The 21,535-nt window shown below is 44.6% G+C and overlaps 2 protein-coding genes across 2 annotated transcripts; one reads left to right on the top strand and one right to left on the bottom strand.

Moving 5' to 3' along the window:
* Positions 1-6,016: 6,016 nt before the first annotated feature.
* Positions 6,017-7,657, top strand: GPR75 (G protein-coupled receptor 75). The gene has a single exon (XM_074168991.1). It carries the CDS (start codon positions 6,017-6,019, stop codon positions 7,655-7,657), a length of 1,641 nt encoding a protein of 546 aa, XP_074025092.1.
* A 6,032-nt stretch (positions 7,658-13,689) lies between these two features.
* Positions 13,690-16,314, bottom strand: LOC141479367 (toll-like receptor 2). Its single transcript, XM_074168522.1, has one exon. The coding sequence runs from the start codon at positions 16,312-16,314 to the stop codon at positions 13,690-13,692; it is 2,625 nt and encodes an 874-aa protein (XP_074024623.1).
* Positions 16,315-21,535: the final 5,221 nt, after the last annotated feature.

The following is a 21,535-nucleotide window of genomic DNA, read 5'->3' as shown; positions in this document are numbered from 1 at the left end:
ATTTTTTTGTATTTCTGAAGTGGAAATTTCTTATTTTGAGACTATAAAGTTGTTTACTGTGCTTTTGAGCTTTTTGTAGAGGCATGTGTTTATTATGGGATTTGGCATTGAGTTAAGGCAACATTAAGGATTAATTAAAAGTGTAGTTCTAATGGTTGGGACTCTCGCTTTTACATTTACGTAAAAATATCTTATACCTGGTGAGGCTTACCAAAAAACTTCGTAACTTTTGAGAAGCACACTTAAAATTGGAGAAACTAGTTTGAAGTGGAGGGGGGTTTGCTGATGGAGTTTAAAAACAAACAAACAAAAAAACCCCCACTTTAAAAGTAATGGAAAGTATTTGCTGCCGAGGATCACCTTTAAAGTATGTTTTGGCTGATTAACTGATGGAGCAGTGAGTGTATGTGCCATTTTGCCTACACTAAGGGCAGCTAACTATAGGATCCAGCTCTGCTGCTTTTTAGTGTAGTTGGGAGTTTCTTCTCTTGTGTAGCTGGAACTGGTTGCAGTGTTGAGGATCCACTGCTCTGTAGAGAATCATTCTGTAGTCAGAGGTATGATGGCAAATAAGGGGTATCAATTCACAATAGGTATTTATAAATCAGCAATAAATTACTTGATCCAAACAGAGCGCCCAAAAAATACTGCCTATTTGAACCTATTGGAAGTACAGTTCTGTAGGATGAAATACATGGTAGTGTGAACAAACTTGTACTAATTGACTTTTTGTGGGTAAAAGATTGTAAGTCTCCTATTCTGAGAATGTAGGAACAATTTTGAGTTCTTCATCGAATAATGCAACTCCGGCGTTACTTTTATTCCCTAATTTTCCCCAAGCAATACAGATCTTTCCATCATTTTGATGTCTTACGCTGTCTTTTCCCTAAAGCTCTAGAGATGAATCAACTGCAATACCTCACTCTGGAGAGGGAGACATTTCTAGCATAAGAAGAGAGAAATTTTTCCACTTGAACAGTAAGGGAGATGGATAAAGATCTTGAAGATGGTCTGGTAGCCTTGATAGCCTTAGTGACCACGTGTCGGTCTGCACAATCAATCTCAGTGGCTACGACTGTTTGAAACACGAAAGAATGGCAGTGATGTAAGGCAGAACTGATTTGTTGGATTGCTCAAGTTGCAGTGACGTACTGTTCAGTGACTGTCTTGCTAGAATATTAAGTGGAGTGATTGCCCATACTTCCATAACCAAATGGATATGTTTATGCATGTGAAAACCTGCTGAAATCACAGCAGAGACATGAGACTTATTTTGATAAAAATGCATAAGAAAATTATCAAGCAGGCAAATAAGACTTTAACCTGTGCTTTTGGGTGGCACCACAGACTTGATACTGGTGGATTGTGTTACTAACAAGTTGAGCTATCTGTACATGGATTTTTTTTAATGAAATAGGAAAATGTATGAAGGTTATTATTTCTGATACGGTATTTTGACTGTACTACTTTTTATGTCGAGGTATCTGCCCTCTCATCCTTTTTACTTTACCAGGCTGCTGGGAGTCATGTGCTTGATACACATGGATGATGTCTCCTGTCAGTTTTTCACAGCTAGGCATTCCCATCATCCCACACTCCATTCAGTCTTGCACTTTCTTCCACAGCTTCAGACACCCTGGAATCCTGCAGCAGAGTCCAGCTTCCTTTTTTTCTGTGCTGTGGAAAATACAATTGTCATCTGGTAAGATATAAAAAGGGAAAAAAATAATTTACCAGTAAAAAGTTTTGCTGGCCATCGTTCTTGCAGGATTTTAACTTTATCCCTGCTATGAATTACCAGCTAATTTGTTTTACATTCTCACTGGCATGGTACAGTAACTGAAAGGCAATTTCTGTGGATTTCCCCATCACGAAATACTCACTGTACAGAGTCACATTGCTGCACAGGCTCTGGAAAATGGGATTCTGGATAGGAGCTGGGGGATTTCACCTCAACTTGATCTAGACTTCCAGGTTGTCTGCAGGCCAGCAGTAACCAAGGTCCAGGAAGGGGGTTTTGTGGTGGTTACTCCCAAAGAGGTACCTGGACCACTAGGGCAGCAGTAATTTCACAGTCTGCTGTAAGGAATTGGAGGTTTGATTACGGAAGAAAATTAAACTGTGTGGAAGATGAAGAATATTGCTAAGCTAAGGCAGTGCACAAAAATTACAAACAAATTGTAACTGATTTGCATTGAGGGTTTTTTCTCTCTTGATCAACAGGTGCTTCTCAGAGCTATTAAAAGATATTTAGAAGGGAAAGTCCATGAGGTGAGAGGGAAAAAAAGGCTAGTGTTCTCTCCCTGGGAAGGAGAGTGACTCTTTGTAATGCAGTCTTGAGTCAAGAGTTCTCTCAGCACAGATAAAAGCTTAGACTCTTGCCTACAAAATTATTAGCAAAATTATCTTTGATTTCTGATGGATTAGAGCACAGTGCTTAGAGGAATTAGCTACATCCTATCAAGGCAGACTTTTTCAACGGGTGAAAAGGAGAGGGAGTCTTGCTGATCCCTTTCTAATTCTAGATTAAATTACTTTTTCCACAAAGGGCTTGTAGAAGTTCAGCCTGCTTTCCCTGCTTGGGTTCCTAGCACTCTCACTGCTGCAGGTATTTTGTAGAAATTACCTGAGTAAATTTTGCTGCTAGAAATGGAGCTGGCTACCGCTCCGTTCCCCTTGGGGAATAGTGAGGGGAACTGGGAAATAGGAGATGGAATGATTTCTAACGGGCATACTTTGGAAAAACAGCAGTAAACGCAATAAATCTATTCTAGCAGTAAGTGTAGTCAGATAGCAATAGGTCTAGGTAAAGCCTAGATGAGTTTACCCAGAAAGGCTTCTGTCAATAGTATTAGTTAAAAGCTTTTATTTATTCTCTTCTGGCTTTTATTTTTATTTTTCTGGGTTAATTTCCCCTTTTATTATTCCAGCTTCTTTCCCCTACAAGTCTTGTTAAAATCATAAGGTACTCTTCTTAGGCTGAGATGGGGGCAGGTTTCTACAATAAAAAGTAATTTCCATTTTTGTTGTGGTAAATATCTGCAAAACATGACATGGTTCTAAAAAATGTCTTTGGAACACAATTTCTCCTTATGCGGTAGGAGCTCATGTTTGAGAAGCTTGATAATACTACAGAGCACTAGGTTTTTTTATTTATTAGTTTAAGGAAAGGCTAAGAGTGCTGTAAAGAAAGAGTTAATATCCTAAGAGTTTTGTGCAAGGTGCTGCAGAAGTTGTTGCTCTTGTGATTCCTGCCTTGCAAAACTGAGACTGATTTCTTCCACTGTGCTTCTCCCCTCTCCTAAACTTTGAATTTTTTATTATTTTTTTTTTAAAAAGGGGCAGCCCAGTGAGACACTTTGCTGTGCCAAAGGGACTGCGCAGTGTTTCATGGTCCCATGGAGACTTTTTTTGCCTCAGCTCAGCCCCTCCCTCCCCGAGTACCAGCCCTGTGTTTAATTACCTTCTCTGGCACTCACCGTCTCCTGCAGCGTTCGGGGGCTGTCTGCTGAATGCTTATGGCCATCCACAGTCTGTCTCATCGTGCATCACCAAAATGCTGGCTGGCTTGTGTTTTGCTGCTGAAATTTGAAATGAAACTCATTTGCTTGCAGGCTATAACGAGGAACCTTTTCCTTCATTTCAAACTACAGTTCATAACTGTGGAGTGGTAAGGCATCTTAAAACCAAAGAACCGCCCTTGCTCTTCATGGCCCTGCTAAACTGCGTTAATGAAATGAGTGACAATCTAGACCTATTACTATTAGAAAATGTAGGGTTTTCTTTTTCTGTTTTGCACATTAGTTCTAAAATACCCAATTCTCTGTAAGGCCCAAGTCTTACAGTTTTGACTCTTAAACCCATTTCTCAGCATCTCAGGTAGGTAGTCTTGTTTAATCATGCAATTCGTGTGCTCTGATGTTTATAAATAAGAAAATTCAAGGAGGGAGATCCCCAGCTTGTCAATGAAAAAACAACTCATACTCCATAGGGCCACAATTCACCCACAGAATTCAAATTAACCATGACCGGAGAAAAAAAATGAGTGAAAATAAAGATGATAGTCAAGCTGAGAGAAAACCTAGCTTGAAGCCACAGGAAAGCATGGACATCGTCTTTTGGGTTTTGGTCCTTCTCCCTCCTGTATGCAACTAGTCTAGGAACAAAACCAAATCAAAGCACGCCTGACCTAGGTGCCCAGGATGCAAGGCGCTGTTCCAGCCTGCTCTGATGGCTGCTTGCATTTCCCTGCCACAGACCCTGACAGCAAATCTGGACTGATTGCCAGCTGGAGGTGTGTTTGGCATGCCAGGCTCACAGGCCAGGCTGCCGTTGTGAATCACAGGGTTACTAAAAAATTGCTCTTAGTTTCAGAAAGAAATGCATTGAAAAATAAACGAGCAGGTACCTCTGACAAGCTTTCAGATGTCAACCTAGTGTTCTTGTCGCTGTCTTCATGGTTTTGCAAAACACAACTGTGCTTCTGCATGATTGCTGGGGTAGGGGTAGAGTGTTTGAGACAATATACAGATTAATATACTGAGTATATGTAGAAATGTCAGACAAGTGCCCATGCCTAAGCTGGAAGTACTAGGTCTGCTGTATTTTCATAGCACTTTTGTGCCTCGCCTGGCTGGACTTTCATCTCTTCCAGCTGCATTTCCAGTGCCTGACACTGAGGTCCCTTGGTTGTGTCTGCCTGTGTGTGGCAGCCGGCGCTGGCTTGGAGAACGTGTGCTGAGCCTTTTCTCGTCGTCCAGCCCCTGTAAGTCCTTCAAAATGATCTCTTAAAGTGCTCGGACATCCACCACTCTCCATCACTTTAAATGACAACTACTGCGTTTGTGATAGTAGTAGTTGGCAGTAAACAGATGAAGAAATAATGACAATTACTTTTTCCCCTCCTCTGGGAATATAGAAGATCCTTTGCAATGGATCCTGCGCTTCTGGGTGCAGACAAGCAAACAAAAAGGGGCTTCCCCACCCCTCTGGGTTTGTATAGGAGAGCAGTGCAAAAGTACAAGTGGGGGAAGATACAGCGAGCAAAACTCTGCCTTAAATTTTGATGACTGACAATTTTTGGTTTGGGGCAGTGTTTCCTCGGTGTGAAGTCGACATGGAGGGACCTCAAAGCCTTGTGTGCCCTGCTGTTGGATTGGTGCCCGCCTAAGGGCACGGCTGTGACACCGCTTGTAGCAAAACCTTCCTCTGCCTTATCTTACCCGCGTAAATCTTATCTTACCTCTGCCTTATCTTACCCCGGTAAAGCCTCGGCCCCCTCCGCTCCCTGCCGCCAGCTCTGCCCTGCCTGGCCCCGGGCTGGGGCCGTGCGGGCCCCGGGAGGGAGGGACGGGCCCCTGAGGGCGCTTCTGCAGGCGGCCGGAGAGGGGCTGGGACGCGGGCAGCTGATGGCAGTGAACGAGGGGAGACATGAGGGAAAGGAGGAAGGAACGGATCAAAATCAAAGTCCGCGCTGCTACAGCACCTTGCACCAGCGCAGCGCTTCCCCGCAGAAGGCGGGTGCGTGCGACGGGAAGCCGGTTGCTCCGGAGGCGATGCGGGAAGCCGGGGGGTGCCTGTGCTCTGTCTGTGCCCCACAAACCCCTCTTCCCGCGGCCGCGCTCCCCACAGGCTGCACCGGCGCCTCCCCGAGGGGCGCGGAGGCCCGTGTCAGGGGCTGCCGCCCGCCCCCCCCCCCGCAGCCGCGCCTCGGCCCTGACTAAAACCGCCGCCCGGCAGCGCCGCGGGTGAGGTAACGAGGCGGGAGGCGCCTGCGGGGCTCCGCCGCCCGCGCCCAGCCGGGAAGGGGCCGGGCTGGGCCCGGTCGTGGGGGCCGCTGCGGCGGGCGGCTCCCGCTGGGCGGCCGAGAGCCATGGCGGGGCAGGCGGCGCCATGGCGGGGGAAGCCCTGAAGGAGCGGCGGGCAGCGCGGCCCCGTGCGTGCTACGAGGCGGCGGGCGGGCCGCCCCGGCCGGGGGTCCGCCTTGGCCGCAGCCGCGCTCAGGCGGCGGGCGGAGATGAACGCGTCGGGGCGGCTGCCGGCGGGGGGCGAGGAGGAGTCCCCCGGCGCCTCGCTGCTGCCGCTGAGCGGGAACGGCAGCGCGGGCGGCGGCTCCGGGGAGCTGCGGGAGGCGACTCACGCCGCCACCCTAGCGGCCTGCGCCTCCCTGCTGGCCCTGGTGTTCTGCCTGGGCTCCTACGGCAACCTCATCGTCCTCCTCTCCTTCTTCGACCCGGCCCTCAGGAAATTCAGGACCAACTTCGACTTCATGATCCTCAACCTCTCCTTCTGTGACCTCTTCATCTGCGGGGTAGCCGCCCCCATGTTCGCCTTTGTCCTCTTCTTCGACTCGGCTCGAGGCGTCCCAGGTGCCTTCTGCTTCACCTTCCACCTCACCAGCTCCGGCTTCATCATCATGTCACTCAAGACAGTGGCAGTCATCGCTCTGCACCGGCTGTGCATGGTGCTGGGGAAGCAGCCACACCGCACTGCCTCCTTCCCCTGCACCCTCCTCCTCACCCTACTCCTGTGGGCCACCAGCTTTACCCTGGCCACCCTCGCCACCCTGAAAACCCGCAGCTCCCGCCTCTGCCTGCCCATGTCCAGCTTTGCCAGGGGCAGGGGGAATATCATCCTCTACCTCTATGTCACCGACTTCATCTGCTGTGTGGCCGTGGTGTCCATCTCCTACGTCATGATCGCCCAGGCCCTGCGGAGGAATGCCCAGGTGAGGAAGTGCCCGCCTGCGGTGGCTGTGGACAGCTCCAGACCACAGCCCTTTGTGGGGCCCACGGCTGCTGGGGCTGGCGTGCAGAGCACCGTGCCCAGCACCGTGCCCGCCTTGTACAGGAACCAGAGCTACAGCAAGCCACAGCATGTCCAGACACACGGCTATACCAAGCACCTTGGCCAGCCGCTGGCCACTGCTGCCGGCCGGCTCCAGCTGGTGCCAGCAGTCAACCTGTCCACAGCCAAAGACTCGAGAGCGGTGGTGACATGCATTGTCATTGTGCTCTCCGTCTTGGTTTGCTGCCTGCCCCTGGGCATCTCTTTGGTGCAGGACATGCTGTCCAGCAGTGGTGGCTTTGTTCTCTACCAGTTTGAGCTGTGTGGATTTACCCTCATTTTTTTCAAATCTGGATTAAATCCTTTTATATATTCCCGCAACAGTGCCGGACTTCGGAGACGAGTCCTCTGGTGCCTGCAGTATGTAGCCCTTGTCTTTTTCTGCTGCAAACAGAAGACGAGGCTTCGGGCCATGGGCAAAGGCAGCCTGGAAGTCAACAGGAACAAGTCATCCCACCATGAGACCAATTCAGCATACATGTTGTCTCCAAAACCTCAGAAAAAGTTTGTGGACCAAGCCTGTGGTCCTAGTCACTCCAAGGAAAGCATGCTGAGTCCCAAGGCTTCTGTCGGGCATCAGCACTATGCACAGAGCAGCTCTACCCCCATGAACACCCGAATCGAGCCCTATTACAGTATCTATAACAGCAGCCCTTCCCAGGAAGTTAGCACCCCAAATAGCTTACAGCCAGTGAACTCAGCTTTCGGATTTGCCAAATCCTATATTGCCATGCATTATCACACCACCAACGACTTGGTGCGAGACTATGACAGTGCTTCAACTAAGCAGATACCGGTGCCCTCGGTGTAACCTTAGCAAAGGGTTCTGATCTGCCTGAGCCCGTGGGTCCTCCTCTTTGCTTTTGTTAATGATTATTCTGAATTCAATGATGCCATACTGCTGCCAGTTAAGAAAAATGCCACTACTGTTAATATCCAGCTATTTGCATTTGAAGTGAATACTAGGGGATTACTTCTGTGAAGCTTTCTTGAACTTCTGCGGCAAGCCAAGAAGGGTGGTATTTTAGATTTGTGTTTATAGTTGTTACATGAGAGTTGGTTTGGTACTAAATTTTACTGCTGGACAAGAAAAAAAAAGTAAGCATGTTAACTATATGATTAATTATGTTACGAGGCAGAATATCTCAGAGAACAATATGAGGCTGCACCAGAAGTATTACCTGTTCAATTGCATACTTGCTATATTTTCAAGAAGGAAGAATTGGGAGGATGCTTGGTAATATGATACTTAAATGTAAATTCTTCCCCTTGCAGAAGGTTGAAAGAACTGGTGGTATTTTGTTGTAGCAAGTGTCAGTAGTAACAAAGGTCCTTTCTATTTGCAGGGTGAAATCCTGGTTCTGTTGAGGTAAACGGCAAAATTTCCATGAACTTCAACTGAAGTTTAGGATTTCGGTCTTGGTTTCCTAAAGCAGGACAAAGCATTTTAGAAACAGCATTATATTGCCACTAGGGAAGGACTTTTGAGAAGTGTGTGGCACTGTAATAAACCTCTGAAGTATATATATTAATTTTCACTGTACATTTATTTTAAGGATTAGTGGTAAGTATCCCAAAATTAGATAATGGGCGAAGTATTTTACATCTGATAGAAATAACTGTGCAATACCTACTTGTAATATTATAGTACTGATACACTATCAGTAGTGCAGTCACCTCCGGAATTTTCTGATTCGTAAACTGTTACTCAAAGAGTAGTGTTGCCGGTTGCTTTTTCGTCTATGACTTTGTATAAAAGTGGGAACTGGGGGGATTCAGCTATGGTATTCCTGACAGAACTGACAGCTATTAATGTTTTTTAAACCAGAATGACCACATAACAAAATGACTCCAAAATTTTGAGGTTTTCTTGAGAAGTCTAACATCAGTTTGATTTAAAGATTAATAATCTGTGTACTTCATCTGTTGGTCTACACAGTGAGCAAATGAACAGAAGTTAAATATTTTTTTATAAATCTGACCGTTCGTGTTGTGTCATGTGTTACGGGAACTCCTTATGAAAAGGAATGATTTGGAGGCATTTAAATTCCTGACAATTATCGCTTTAAGTGGTCAGACCTTTCCAAAACACACAATCACCTTTCAATTTCTATGGAATTCAGCAGAGCCTTAGTATCTCTGAAATAATCATGCCACAGGCTTTTGGTGCCTCATTCTAGGAAGATGCCACGTCTTTAGCAAAATTACAGTGATGGAAAGGTGATTTGTTGTTTTAGAAACAAAAAACATTCACATCATTGCCATGTGTGAGTTGTTGTTGGTTTGGGCTATTTGTTAACTAAACTATTTTCCTGGAAGACTATTACATTACAAACACTGTTCTTTGTTTAACACCCTGAATTTTAATTAATTTTGAATAATTCAAGACCACTTTCTTGCAATAAAATGGATGTGAACAACTTTCTAATACAAATGTTAAATTGAAATTATTTCCATAAGTATTTTCTCTCTGCCCAGGTATTTTTCTCTATAAATGAATGCTGAAAAACAGGGTTCTTTGTAAAGTAATCATAAAAGATAACGAAACGATCTGGTTTGTTTGGTTTTTCTGTCTTTGCATTTCTCTTTAGTACAAAGTGTACTAATTTGGAGGGAAAAATATACATGGGATCCTGTCGTTTTGTCTCAAACTATATGCTCTTAGCAGCAATTACAGCGTCAGATGGGAAGAAGTATAGGGTAGGACCCCAGAAGTGATTGCAAGATGGGGCCTGTGTGTACTTTAAGGGGGGTGAAGGTATGCATTAAGACTGGTTTTAGCATTAAGCAGTTTTCAGGTTGGCTGCATGTGTATACAGCTCCTACTGTGCTTTTGGTTTGGATCACATGAACTTCATCACAAGACAGAAGATTAAATCCTTTGCATCTTATTCACAAAAGTAACTTGCATTGGGTATTCATGTGGGAGTAAGCCAGGAAGGGTACAGCTTTAGGATAGAAGGAGGTTTGATTGCCTTTACGTGATGTATTGGTAAGACAAAAGAACTGAAGGCCCTTCAAAGCACTTTGTAATACTTCTGTTAACTCCTGGTGCCAGTTGTATTCTTAATAAAACCAATGTGTTAATATGTTTATGGTGTCAGATAGGAAAGTGCAACGCCTTTTAATCTGCAGTAGGAACAAAATCTGATTTAAGTTGTCAATTGTATTAAATAACTGTGGGTTTGGAGAGGTTTATGGATGTAGCAAACAGAAATTAGATTTTGAAAATACATGGGTACAATTTCTTTGAAGTGAATCGTAAACTGAAGTGATCAGTTATCGTATGACAAAAAATTTACTTGTTTTAGGTTCTTCTGCAGTATAACTTTTCATTTTTCCTTCAGTCTCCATGTATCAGAACCCTCTTCTGCTGAGCACATAAAGCATGACTGCGAGGTTAACAAAGCAGCAACCTAATTGAGAGCAGAAGTTACAAAGTGCTGGACAGAGGAGATGGAAAAAGTATGTGAAGAGAAGAGATGGGTAAGAGAGTAAGCAATAAAAGTATGTGAATACTGAATGGTTTAGAAAAAGTAGATCTGTAGTCAGTGCAGTCCATAACAGAAGAAGAAGAAAGCATCTCATGAATATGAAATGTGGAAAATCCAAGACTTGTGTAACATGCTGTACTTTTTCTCACTGCCTGTACGTGCCCTGTGGACCTCATTGCTGCAGAGCTGTTTAGAAAAAAATAGGAAGGTTTAGTGTGTACTTCATGTGGGTAATATGAATATCAGGACCCTGACAGTTCATACCAACATGTTTTGAAATATATATAAAATTTTATACTCCAGGAATTAAAGCAGTCTTTGATTTCTGGGGTTAGGATAAACCCATCATGGTGGAACCAGGTTATCCAGTGTGTGTTTTGAATGTGCTTTTTAGCTTATTTTGAAATTGCTGGTGTTGGCTGCTGTCACAATGTTTGACCCAAGAACTGTTTCTTCTTATTACTGAAAATCTACATTTGTTGTGTTAGGTGTACTACTAGCAGTTTGACCACGCTATCTCATGAAATAAGGAGTGGCCTCAAAGAAAGCATAAGGAAGTTTATTAGAAAAACAACTGATGCGTGGGACTGGTCTCACTAACAAGTGACTTCTCATTGTTTACAGGAACAAAAGTATTTGAAAGATTTTTATAATTCACAAGGTTTTTAAAGTAATAGATCTTGCTTTATGGTGATAGAGCTAACTTTTAGCTGTTGGTGTGCAGTATTGTATTTTTTTTGTCCTTTACATATAAAAACTGAAAGCTCATAATGCCAAATATCTTCAAACAATATCCATACAACCTCAAGAAGTTGCTAAAGCATGTTCAACAGTTGGGCACCACCTCAGAACATTTTAGACTAGAGAGTAGAGAGATTTCTGTACAGTGGTGTACTTTTAAGTCACAGAAGCCAGTCTGCCTTAGCAGTCAAGCTTCAACAAGCTGGGGAGGGCAAGATGAAAAACCAGATGATAGTCAAGAAGGATCAGTACCTTATAATTTTGTGGTATTCTACGGTATATATGGTTCAGAGACATAATTTTTCACTTGTTAGGAAAGCTGTGAAAATTATCCCCTATATAATCTCCAGTACCCATCCACCTGCAGCACAGGGAATAAAAAATAAAGGGACTTCTGAACTGCAGGGGTTATGCTTACTGGCACTATTATCTCTTCACCTTCTTCCAGAAGGTAGCGAAGCGTGGCTACAGTGGAAGATGTTCACGGTGGAAACAGGGAAGGCAGAGAGTGCAATATCTTAAAATAATAGAATAGTCTTGCAGGGATTAAGGTGGAGTCCTATGGACGTTTTCTAGATTTGCCTTCTGTCTGTTTTGAAAGGGTTTTTTTAAACTTTTTTTTAACGTATTTAAGAGGAGTGTATTTGCACTGATGCCACAGGTGGATGGAAGATTACATAAACGGTTCTGCACTGACTGCTGGTAAGTAATTCTGCTCATGGTGCACATACCAGGAAAAAAATGGTTCCACCTCTCTCTTTCACCAGTTAGCTGCCTGCCAGGCTGCCAGGAATTTGAAGAACAGGAAAATAATTCCATTTTCACGACAGTCAGCGTACATGACTCCTCATGCTTGCTGAGGAAAGGTGGGTTTGCACAGAGTGCAAAGAGACCTCTGTAAATGGAGATGGTAGAGGAGGGGAAGTCCTGCTCTGCTTCTCAAATTTGCACTGGTGGAGAACTGGAGACTCAGCACCATGGGACAAAGGGAGAGGAGGCAATTTCAAAGTGCTTCTGGGGTTTGTGAGCACTGGTACTGTCCTGCGGTGCAATTGATGTGGATTTCTTTGATTTGAATAGCTCTTTGGTTATTGTCAACTTTAAGCACTGTGCTTCATGGATATACCAAGCACAGTATCCGTAAGTTTAATCAGTACTGGCAAATTGACTTTAAAATGTCATTTATTATGTGCTTATAAATGCTGACAACAGGTCAATTCCTATTTAAAATAGGTTTACATTTGGTATTAGAAAAACACTTCATTCATTAAAAAAGCTGTGCCTGAACCTTGGTTTCAGGAGTCAAACATAGTACGTGCTGCAGGGTGAGGTTTTTCCTTTTTCCTGGGAAGCAGCACAGCGAGGATGAAAACCATGTACTGCTCCAGCTGGATCTTTTCCAAATACATTGCAGAAGAGTTGCATTTGCTGACATCTCCCTATGTTTGTCTCGTGTTTCCCCTTTTGGCATCAAACAGGGAGGTGTTAGTCTTATTTTGTGACAGCAGAGCTAATTCCCTTTCAGAGCATGTGTTTCAAAAACGCTGTCCTGTGTGTTGTACATAGACATTCTGTGTTCCTGGGTCTCTGGTCTTCTCCTGCTAAGTCATTTGGGTTTGCTCATCTTATAAGCAAGTCCAGATTGTGCTACGCTAAATGATTTCTTCTCACCTGGTATTTATTTTCTGTCACAGTCAGATGATTTTCCTTGAATGCAAAACTACATCAGCTGAATTTTATTTTTTTTCAAATCAATAAATAAAATTATGAAGTGGCACTAGGTGACGACAAGGGCTATGCAGAGGTAGCACTGAATTCATTCAAAATGGGTCAGGCTGATTGTGTCAAGTGAAACTTTCCTAAGTCTAAATAATAATATATAGACATTTCTTGCTTAATCTTCAGAGATTTATAACAACAGCACTTAAATAAAGGGCACACACACTGTTTAACAGTAGAGACCAACATGCTCAGCTGGCTCTTTTTTGATTGTCTAGTTGTATATGTTAATCTGTAATTATAAAAGATTTTAAAGTCTGATCTCTTCCACCAGTTACTTACACCAAATGATGTAGCAGCGTGGATTTGCAATTGCGTCTCTCAGACGGCTACATTAAGTAAATCTTTAGTCTTTTCTCACTAAACCACAGAAAGAAGCTGTTACCTGTGTATTATCAGGGTTTGCATTTTTCTTATGTGTACACAGCGTGTGTTCACATCTTAAGCTGTACTGGAGTTGAGAATCTGAACTGCAACCTTACCTTTGAATGACATTGTTTTTCACTGCAATAATCTCAAAAAGACAGTTAGGACATGCAGTGTGACTCAAGCTGTTCTTTATTTCAGGTGACATCCGCAGTATTTTAAGAAATACTGGAAATAGCTGAAGAAAAGGCTGTTTATCAGTGCTCAGGTCTCAGCCCTTTGGAGAACAGACTCTTTTATCAGGCAGGATAACGCAAATGCTACAAACCCGTTAGTAACCTCTCCTGGGACTGATCCAAGACAAATGCCATTGCAACACAGCAGCCTTTGCAGAAGGTGAACACAGAAACGCTTTTATTTGACCACAGACTTTCCAGGCACAATCTTTACACATTCTTGTATCTCATTCCATCTCATACACATCCTGAGCAGATCCGTTCCGTGCTCTCACAAGTGGTTCGTTAGTTGTTCTTAAGACAGCTGCTAGCTGATGCCAGAACATTTCCTGTTTGTGTTCCTCAGGGCTCCACTTTAAGTAGGTTTTTCTTTTCAGCAGTTTCCTGAGTTTGCTGAACTTCTGTGGCACGCTGTTGGGTGGGAGATCTTCCAGCACAATCATGATGAGGGAATCCTGATTTTCATTCAGGACCCGGTGTTCAGCAAAATACAGTTCATACTGACACCAGCAGCTGTTTACAAAATTGGGAGAGAGAACAAAAAGGACTTTATGGCTGTTCTCTATGCAGTAAAAAATGTTACCAAGTACAGGATGCCCCGGTTTGAAATCCCTCTCATGGTAACATATCTTGAATCCATCAGTTTCCAATTTCTCCAGCAGATTCTCTTTCGTCCAGTTTGCATCTTGTTCGCTGTATGAAACAAAGGCATCAAAGGGCTTGTTTTCTGGCCTCTTCTCATACTGCTTCCTCTTCGCCATACACCAGTACCAACCCATTCTCATGTACCACAGCCCATCAAACCACCAGCATAAGCCTGTTAACACCCAAACAAGCAGGATGGCAATACAAGCTGTAATAGCCATCTGGATGCCCAGGGAGCAGTGCAGAAGGGTGAGGTTACTGCTCTCCACCAACAAGCCCCTTCTGTCTGGTGGAAAGCTGCACCTGAGATTTCCTCTGCCATTTATCTGCAAATGGGGGTGGTGGATATAGACATTCACGAACCAGTACAAGTCACAGTTACAAAAAAAATGTTTACCTTGTACAGTCAGAACACTCAAACTTGTTAACTGGCCAAACGTGTCCTCCACAATTGTAGTAATGGCATTGTCACTAATGTCTAACTCAATCAGAGAAGGTGGGAGAGCACCATGCTGTAGAAAAGAGATCTTGTTCCCTGATAAATTAAAATATTTCAGCATTGGCAAAGATTTCCCAAAGTGATCAGGGAGTTCTGAAATTAGGTTGTGACTACTGTCCAGATTAGCGAGGGCAGAAAGGTTGCTGCCAGGTTCCAGTCTGGTGATCAGATTTCCAGAAACATTAAGATAGTTGAGTTTCTCGAGGGCATCAGTTAATGACAACATGTTCAACTTATTTTTACTAATATCACATTTTGTTAAAGTCAACGGGAAATACTCAGGATGCATATCCATAATTTTATTATGTTGAATATTAAATGTTGTTAAGTTGGAGACAGATTTAAAACTAGAGGGTATTGTTTTAATATCATTGTTGCTTATATCAAGATGCTGCAGGGAGATGGGTAAGTCAGGAAGCACAGAAATCCGGTTGCTGCCGAGATCCAAAAATAATAATTCTTCCATTGTGTCAGCAAACCACTCTGGCAGTTCTACAATGGAGCAATTGGACATTTTCAGGTGTTTTACTTTCTTTGGAAGGCTTTCAATGGGTGTACCAGCCTGGTTTCTGACAAATGAAATAGCATTAATATGGACAGTTCCAGGGCAAAATTTTGGAACTGCATTAGTTATTGCTGGATGTACAGTATATATGAAGTGATTTCCTTGAACATACATGTTTTCTAAGTTAATCATTTTTTTAGCAAAATTTTGGGGTATTTGACTTATGTTGGTGAAGGACAAGTCAATTACCTTAATGGTTGAAGGGAGACACAGCGTATCCAAGCTGTTTATGGGATTGTTGCTAATGTTTAGAAACAAAAGCTTGTTGAACGGGAATTTACAGAGCACCTCAACATCTAGAATGTTAATTGTTAATTTGTTATAACTGGCATCAATGGACTGCACATTTTTCATTGGCAAAACTAGGATGAACAGTGACAGAAGATCCATTTCCAGGTCACTGTGACTAATGTCAAGCTCCAAAATACTGTCCAGCTGAGCTTGGCAGAGATCCTGATCCAGCTTTAATGTCAGCTCTTCCTCGGAGAGTTTGCTGTTTGACAGATCGAGTATCCCATTTATTGGTGCTGCGCAGAAATTAGGCCTTAATGTGGCTGTTGGAGAGACTGTTACGTTTTTCTCTGCTCTTCGAAGAAGATTCTCTGTATTTCGTCTGAGCCTCAGTTTAACATTTCGCAGGACAGAGGGACCTCCCGAATGTGGCAGCTCCTTGGCAGATGCAGAAGGCTCCAGAGCAGCCTCTGAGGATTTATCAAAATACTTATAAAGCTCCAAAGACCCTGAGGCTTTGCTAGCAGGCAAGAGCTTCAGGTGGGGTGGAAGACCTGATACAAGAAGTTTCTTATCATTAAACGATAAATTCACAGAAACAAGGCTGAGCAGACTCTCAAACACACCAGGTTCAATGTCCTTAATCTGATTGTAGGAAAGGTCTAAAACTTCCAGCGCCTCAAAACCTTCCAAGTCTCTCTTGGTTATTTTTTCAATTGCATTATGTGAGAAATTGAGAGCTCTTGCTGTTTTTGGAGCTTGTGCTTCTGATACAGAAGAGAGGTTTAAATAGGAGTAGTTATAAAACAAGAAAGCATAGGCTGTAGGTGTTCTCAGAATTAGGAATCCGTTTGCTCTACTGAGTAAGAAAGAAATGAAGTAGAAATGAAGGCTTCCAATAAGGATCCTCATCCTGGAGAAAAGAAATGTAAAATCCATCATTAAAATATGCTCTATGTTAATGAATACCCTTAAAAAATAATCCTAGTTTACTTGCAAGTACAGAAATTGTTTCATTAGTTGTACCTATTAATCCCTTTTTATCGACATAAAAAAATACATCTTGCTTCATTATTATTTTCAAGAGGCAATAATAAAAGATGGTGTCAGAGAACAATTTGAGAGAGACCACTATTAATTTCAGATCATTGTAGATAGACTGAATGATTTTTTTTACTTTTTTTTTTTGTTTTTAATTGTAATTCCTTTCCCCCAGCACCCCAGGCAGACAGTGAGCAGCCTTTGCAATAGCATCTTTCCATTGCATAATCCGAAACGCATTTCGATAACTGCTTCTTGGGACTCAGGTTTTACATCTCTTGTCCCGGCACCCAGCAGCCAGGTAAGTCTGATCCACCCAAAGCCTGTTCAGCCACTTAAATAGTGTATTCAAGAGTAATGTGTCAGGAAGGTCTGTGTAACTGCCTGACCACACACCTTCTTGTGATCCGATCCCCTTGGTGGTGCCAAGAATTTACCAGCGGCCATTTATTTAGCCTCACTTGTCAGAGCAAGGAAAAGAGTAAGTTTGCTTTGAAGTATGGTGGCAGAGGCTCGTATGAGACAGCCTGCACCAGGAGAGGTCAATGCCCGTGCATTATTCATCTTTGGAGACTTCCCATTGCCTGGCAGCATCACTGCCCAGCTCCTCTCCTGCCCCAGCTCTGTCTGTCACCAGTTTCCCGGCACCTACGGTCCGTGTCCTGTATTTATTACCTGAAAATGCAGGTTAAGACCTTCAGGTGAGCAACCTGGTGTTACCGTAGTCCCCTTTGCTGCCCACCAGACTCGGACCATCAACTTTAACTGAGGAGAAGGGACCCCGACGGTTTCCCGGCTCTGCTGCCAGCAGGACCCCCCAGCCCACCCTGCCTCCCCCCGCCTCGCACCGGGCAGGAATAACCTGCAGCCGCCCATCGCAGGGCTCAGCAAGCCCCCGGGGCGTTTAAGGCCTTGCGGATTTAAGGCTGGGAGACAGCTGAAAGCTCCCTCGTACTCCGGGCGACCCTCTCTTACCCGCTCTCCTCGGCGCTGCTCCCCCGCCGCCGACACCCGCTGCCGCCGCCGCTTTTTGTAGCCCTGGGGACGGGGCGGGACGGGACGGGACGGGACGCCCCCGGGAACCGCCCGAGCCCGCCGGGACCCGCAGCTCCCGCAGCCCTGCTCCCCGAGGGATGTGCCGGAGGTGCTTCTCCCCAGCGAAATCTGGGAGGTTTTCCCCGTCACGGCGGCACCAGCAGCTGCTCAGCATCTCGCCGGGGGGAAAATCGAGGGCGGAAGTTGCTCGTTTTACCGGTGAGATGCTGTGGGCGATGTCGTCCCAAGGTATCTGCTGGCTTCCCTCCGACCTGAGCATCGCGGGAAAGGCCTGGAAGCACCAAGCGTGACCACGGGGCTATAAAACTGATTTCATCCCATAACGGGACGTGCTGTGGGGTTCGTTTCCTAAGACGGGGAGATTTTTGTATTGGGCTCTCTCATGTGTGAGTGTGAGGTCTTGTGTGCCAGGAGCGGTCCTGCCAAGTGAGCAATTGTACCTTTCGTGCACTTTCGCTAGGGGGAAAAAGTAACAAGAGATTTTTGTTGGTGATTGTAGTGCTGCCTTGAAAGATGCACGCTACTTGCAGCGAGCTCGATTCGGGATGCCAATGGAAGGGGAGTCAACAGATTGCACAAGGTGTACCCTGTCATCTGCTCTGCTTTTTCCACTGTTGATGGGGTTTTTCCACTCTTTTGTAACTGCCAGTGACTGGAAACTCCTGCAGCAGCCCAGGGGCTCCCCTGTCCAGTCCTGGGGGACTGGAAAACCCCCAGGTTGTTTGTGTTCCCTTTCTCCTCTGACCAGGCACTTTCCTGCCCTGGCAGGTTCTGGGAATTGCCCTGAAGTCATCCGTTCTTCAGACAGATTCTAACTTGCTTTAGTAGAAGAGACAGGAAATTAAGAGCATTTTGGGCATGTCGGGAAAGATTCTTGCTCCTGCTTTCAACTTGGGGTGACTCCCTACAGACAGCCATTTCTCCCCGAGAAAGCCTTCCTTTATCTAAACACAGCTGTGCTGCTCTTGAAACTCAGTCTGTAGTTCACTCTTTGGGAAGCTGGAGCAGCTCTGTTCAAGCACATCAAACCGCGTGTCTCTGGCTGGCCATGAGAGTAAATCACCGTTAGAAGTGAAAAAGAATATTTTTCGATACAAAAGTGGTTATTCTGCCCACATGTTGTGCTGGCATTATCCTAACTTGTTTCATCCAGCACAAGTTCTGTGTTTTTATTTATTCTCTCTCTCTTTTTTTTTTTTTTTTTGAGGGCAACCTATTTTGGGGATTGTGGCAGAAGAGCAGCACACAAGCTTTCTCGTCTGTGTGAGTGAGCAGGAAATGTACATACAACGTGTCTGAGAGCAGAACCAAGGCACCAAGGCAGCGCTGTCGTTCTCTACAAGGACTCAATAAAGAGGTTTCGTTCCTAAAACAGGTCTTCTTCCGTTTGTTCACTATCTTTCTGCAGCAGGTAGGTGGTTTTTTTTGCTGGGAGTGTAATTTAAGGGAGGAGAGCTGAACCTGCACAAGGCCTGCTCAAATCCAGGGAGAATGAGCATCAGCCTTTCGGAAACCAGACATGAAAGGAGCTTCTCTTATTAACGTGGGCTTAGGCTTGGGTGCTGGGTGAAAACTCTAAGTCAGCTCTGTGTAGCTATACACATAATTTATGCCCTGGGAATGCACTTGTCTGCCTCTGTGCTGAGAGAAGGAATAATACCCCGTGTTTCTTTACCACGTGAGAAAATCTTATGGAGACTGATCATCTCATTTCACCCTTCACTAAAAGTGAAACTTCACAGGCGCTCTCTTGCCTTGCAGGTTGAGCCACTGATTCCTCTCAGCCATGTCTATCAATCAGCTGTGTCTTACATAAATAGTCTCTCTGCTTTTTGATCCGTCTTGCAGCTAATTAATAATCTGTGATCTTAAATGACAACTAAAAATGAGCTCTAGAATGAATCCCTATCATCCAAAGTCTAATGGCTGCTATATTTGAGGAGTGTCTTTGAGTGGAAATGCAAATAAAGACATCGCAATAATGACATGACTCTTAAGTTCTATAGAAGATACTGATTTAATTTCCTGATACTCAGGTCTTTGCAAGGAGTGAGTGCTGCTGTTTGGGGTTGGGTTGTGTATGAAGAGCCCACAAGTGGGTTTTAGGCATTTCTGTTCAAGGGAGTTGGGGGGGTTTATGTGCTTGTTACTGATGCTTGTCTTCCTGTGCTTTGGGACCCAAACCAGCTCATTCTTTGAACTCTTCTCATGGCAGTAAATATCTAAGTGGCATGTTTCACTTTCCCAAATCTACTTTCCTTTAACGTAGTTTCCTCTGACTAATTGCAGATGGTATCAGCACCATTGCTGCAAATCTGCTGTCTGCCACATTATTTTCCAGTGTTGCTGATTCTTAAATGAGCATAGAAACTCTACCTCTCAGGCTGAGAAGCAAACCTGCATAATACCTTGGGCATAAATCCGAGCAGACCAGCACAGAAACCTCCAGCCCTCCAGTTCTGCTTTGTGCTTTCCACGTACCAGAAGAGTCTTTGTTTTTCTCTGGTTTTGGTACTGACAGGTTCCCGCACCCCCGGGCTTGTCTGGGAGAGGGTTGAAGCTGCAAGTTACTCTCAATTGCACATTTCTTTTAGATTCAAATGTGTTAGAACATAAAATTGCGTCTCATTTAATTATTTCTAGCAGTACCAACTCATGGTCTATTGTACCCTTTGGGATTTTTGCATCCGTCCTTCTGGCTGTCCCCACCCCCGCCTCAGGGGTTCTCTCCCAAATCAGGCATTGGTCAGGGAGAGGCGGGAGAGGGTGGAAGAGAAAAGCGTGTTCTTTGTGGATTTGGGTGGTTGCGTGTAGTCCGGATGCAGGACAGGAACAATCTGTGATCACGTTGCTTCCTGTGCAAGGGGAAGTAGAGGCTGAGGAATGTGGAGAACCAAGTATAGATTTCAGGAATCTGGCAACAGCACGGTTTGCTCATAAAACGGCAAAAGTTGGCATTAACAGCTCACTGAGGTGCTGTGGCTGCTTAGTCAAAGAGTTTCTGCTTCCTCATCGCGCTGGGGACTTCCCTCTTCTGTGGGGAAAATAATTATTCTTATCTTTTCCTCTGATCTAATTGCCACAGCTGAGGGGCTTAGCGTCCTGTGGTTTCTCTTCCCTTGGCTGTGACCCAGCCCGACAGATGCTGAGGGAAGTCTGACACTGTCCCAGCCCACGCTGCGTTCTGCAGTGGAGCACCGTGGCCCACGTCCACATCAAACCTGGGGCTTGGGTGCTCAGCCTATATCTATGTTGCCTTTCCTTAAGAGCAGCCAAGTAAATATAGGGCAGCCTGAATTCAAAATAAAACTATCATGAGGGATTGCACAAACCTAACACTTCCACCTACTGCCAGAGCCCTAATGAGAGGATTCATCCAGCCCGTTGCAAAGATGCCTTAGGGAAGTGAAGTATAAATGTGTTTATTTTTTCTTACTGTATGTTGGCTTGGGATGCACCTCCGCTGCTGTGGACCTGAGCAAGCAACACCTGTAGCAGCGTCCAGAACTGGGATGAAGGCAGCTAAGGGGTAACGCTGCCACCGGAGGAGCTGCTGCTGCTATAGCTAACCTGAAGCTGGGTAGGCAGGGAGGTGGGGAGCCCTTCCTGAAGCTCTGCAGATTGTGCAACAAGTTGCTTGTGTGTGGCCGAAGGCAAACTTTGGTCAATATGGGGCCTGGATTCATACCAGACACTTGATGAGAAGATGGGTCCGGGTGACTGTTCAGGCAAGTAAAAGAACTTTAGGGAAACTAAAAGATCTGAAGTCAGGAGAATACTGCTTTTAACGTCTTCTCTTTTGTAAAAGTTACTGACTACATACAGGATTAAAACTAACACTTTGCTCATTTATCTAATGCTTCCCAAGAAGATCGGGGTGGGGGTGGTGGGTTATGCGGGTAGAAGATTCTCTTTGAGGGGGAAAAAAATCTAAGTAGAAGTCTCTCTTCCTCCTTTTTCAGTTTCCTCTGACACATTGCTAAACCATGAGACATAAGGATATGATCAGGAGCAGTGACTTTGAACTTAAATGCTG

This window comes from Numenius arquata, chromosome 2, assembly GCF_964106895.1.
Source record: "Numenius arquata chromosome 2, bNumArq3.hap1.1, whole genome shotgun sequence".
Lineage (NCBI taxonomy): Eukaryota > Metazoa > Chordata > Aves > Charadriiformes > Scolopacidae > Numenius > Numenius arquata.
This window is presented reverse-complemented; position numbering and strand designations above follow the sequence as displayed.

What these genes read in the sequence shown, in the direction of transcription:
- GPR75 (XM_074168991.1), top strand. Translation starts at nt 6,017, where the DNA reads ATGAACGCGTCGGGGCGGCTGCCGGCGGGGGGCGAGGAGGAGTCCCCC.
- LOC141479367 (XM_074168522.1), bottom strand. Translation starts at nt 16,314, where the DNA reads ATGAGGATCCTTATTGGAAGCCTTCATTTCTACTTCATTTCTTTCTTA.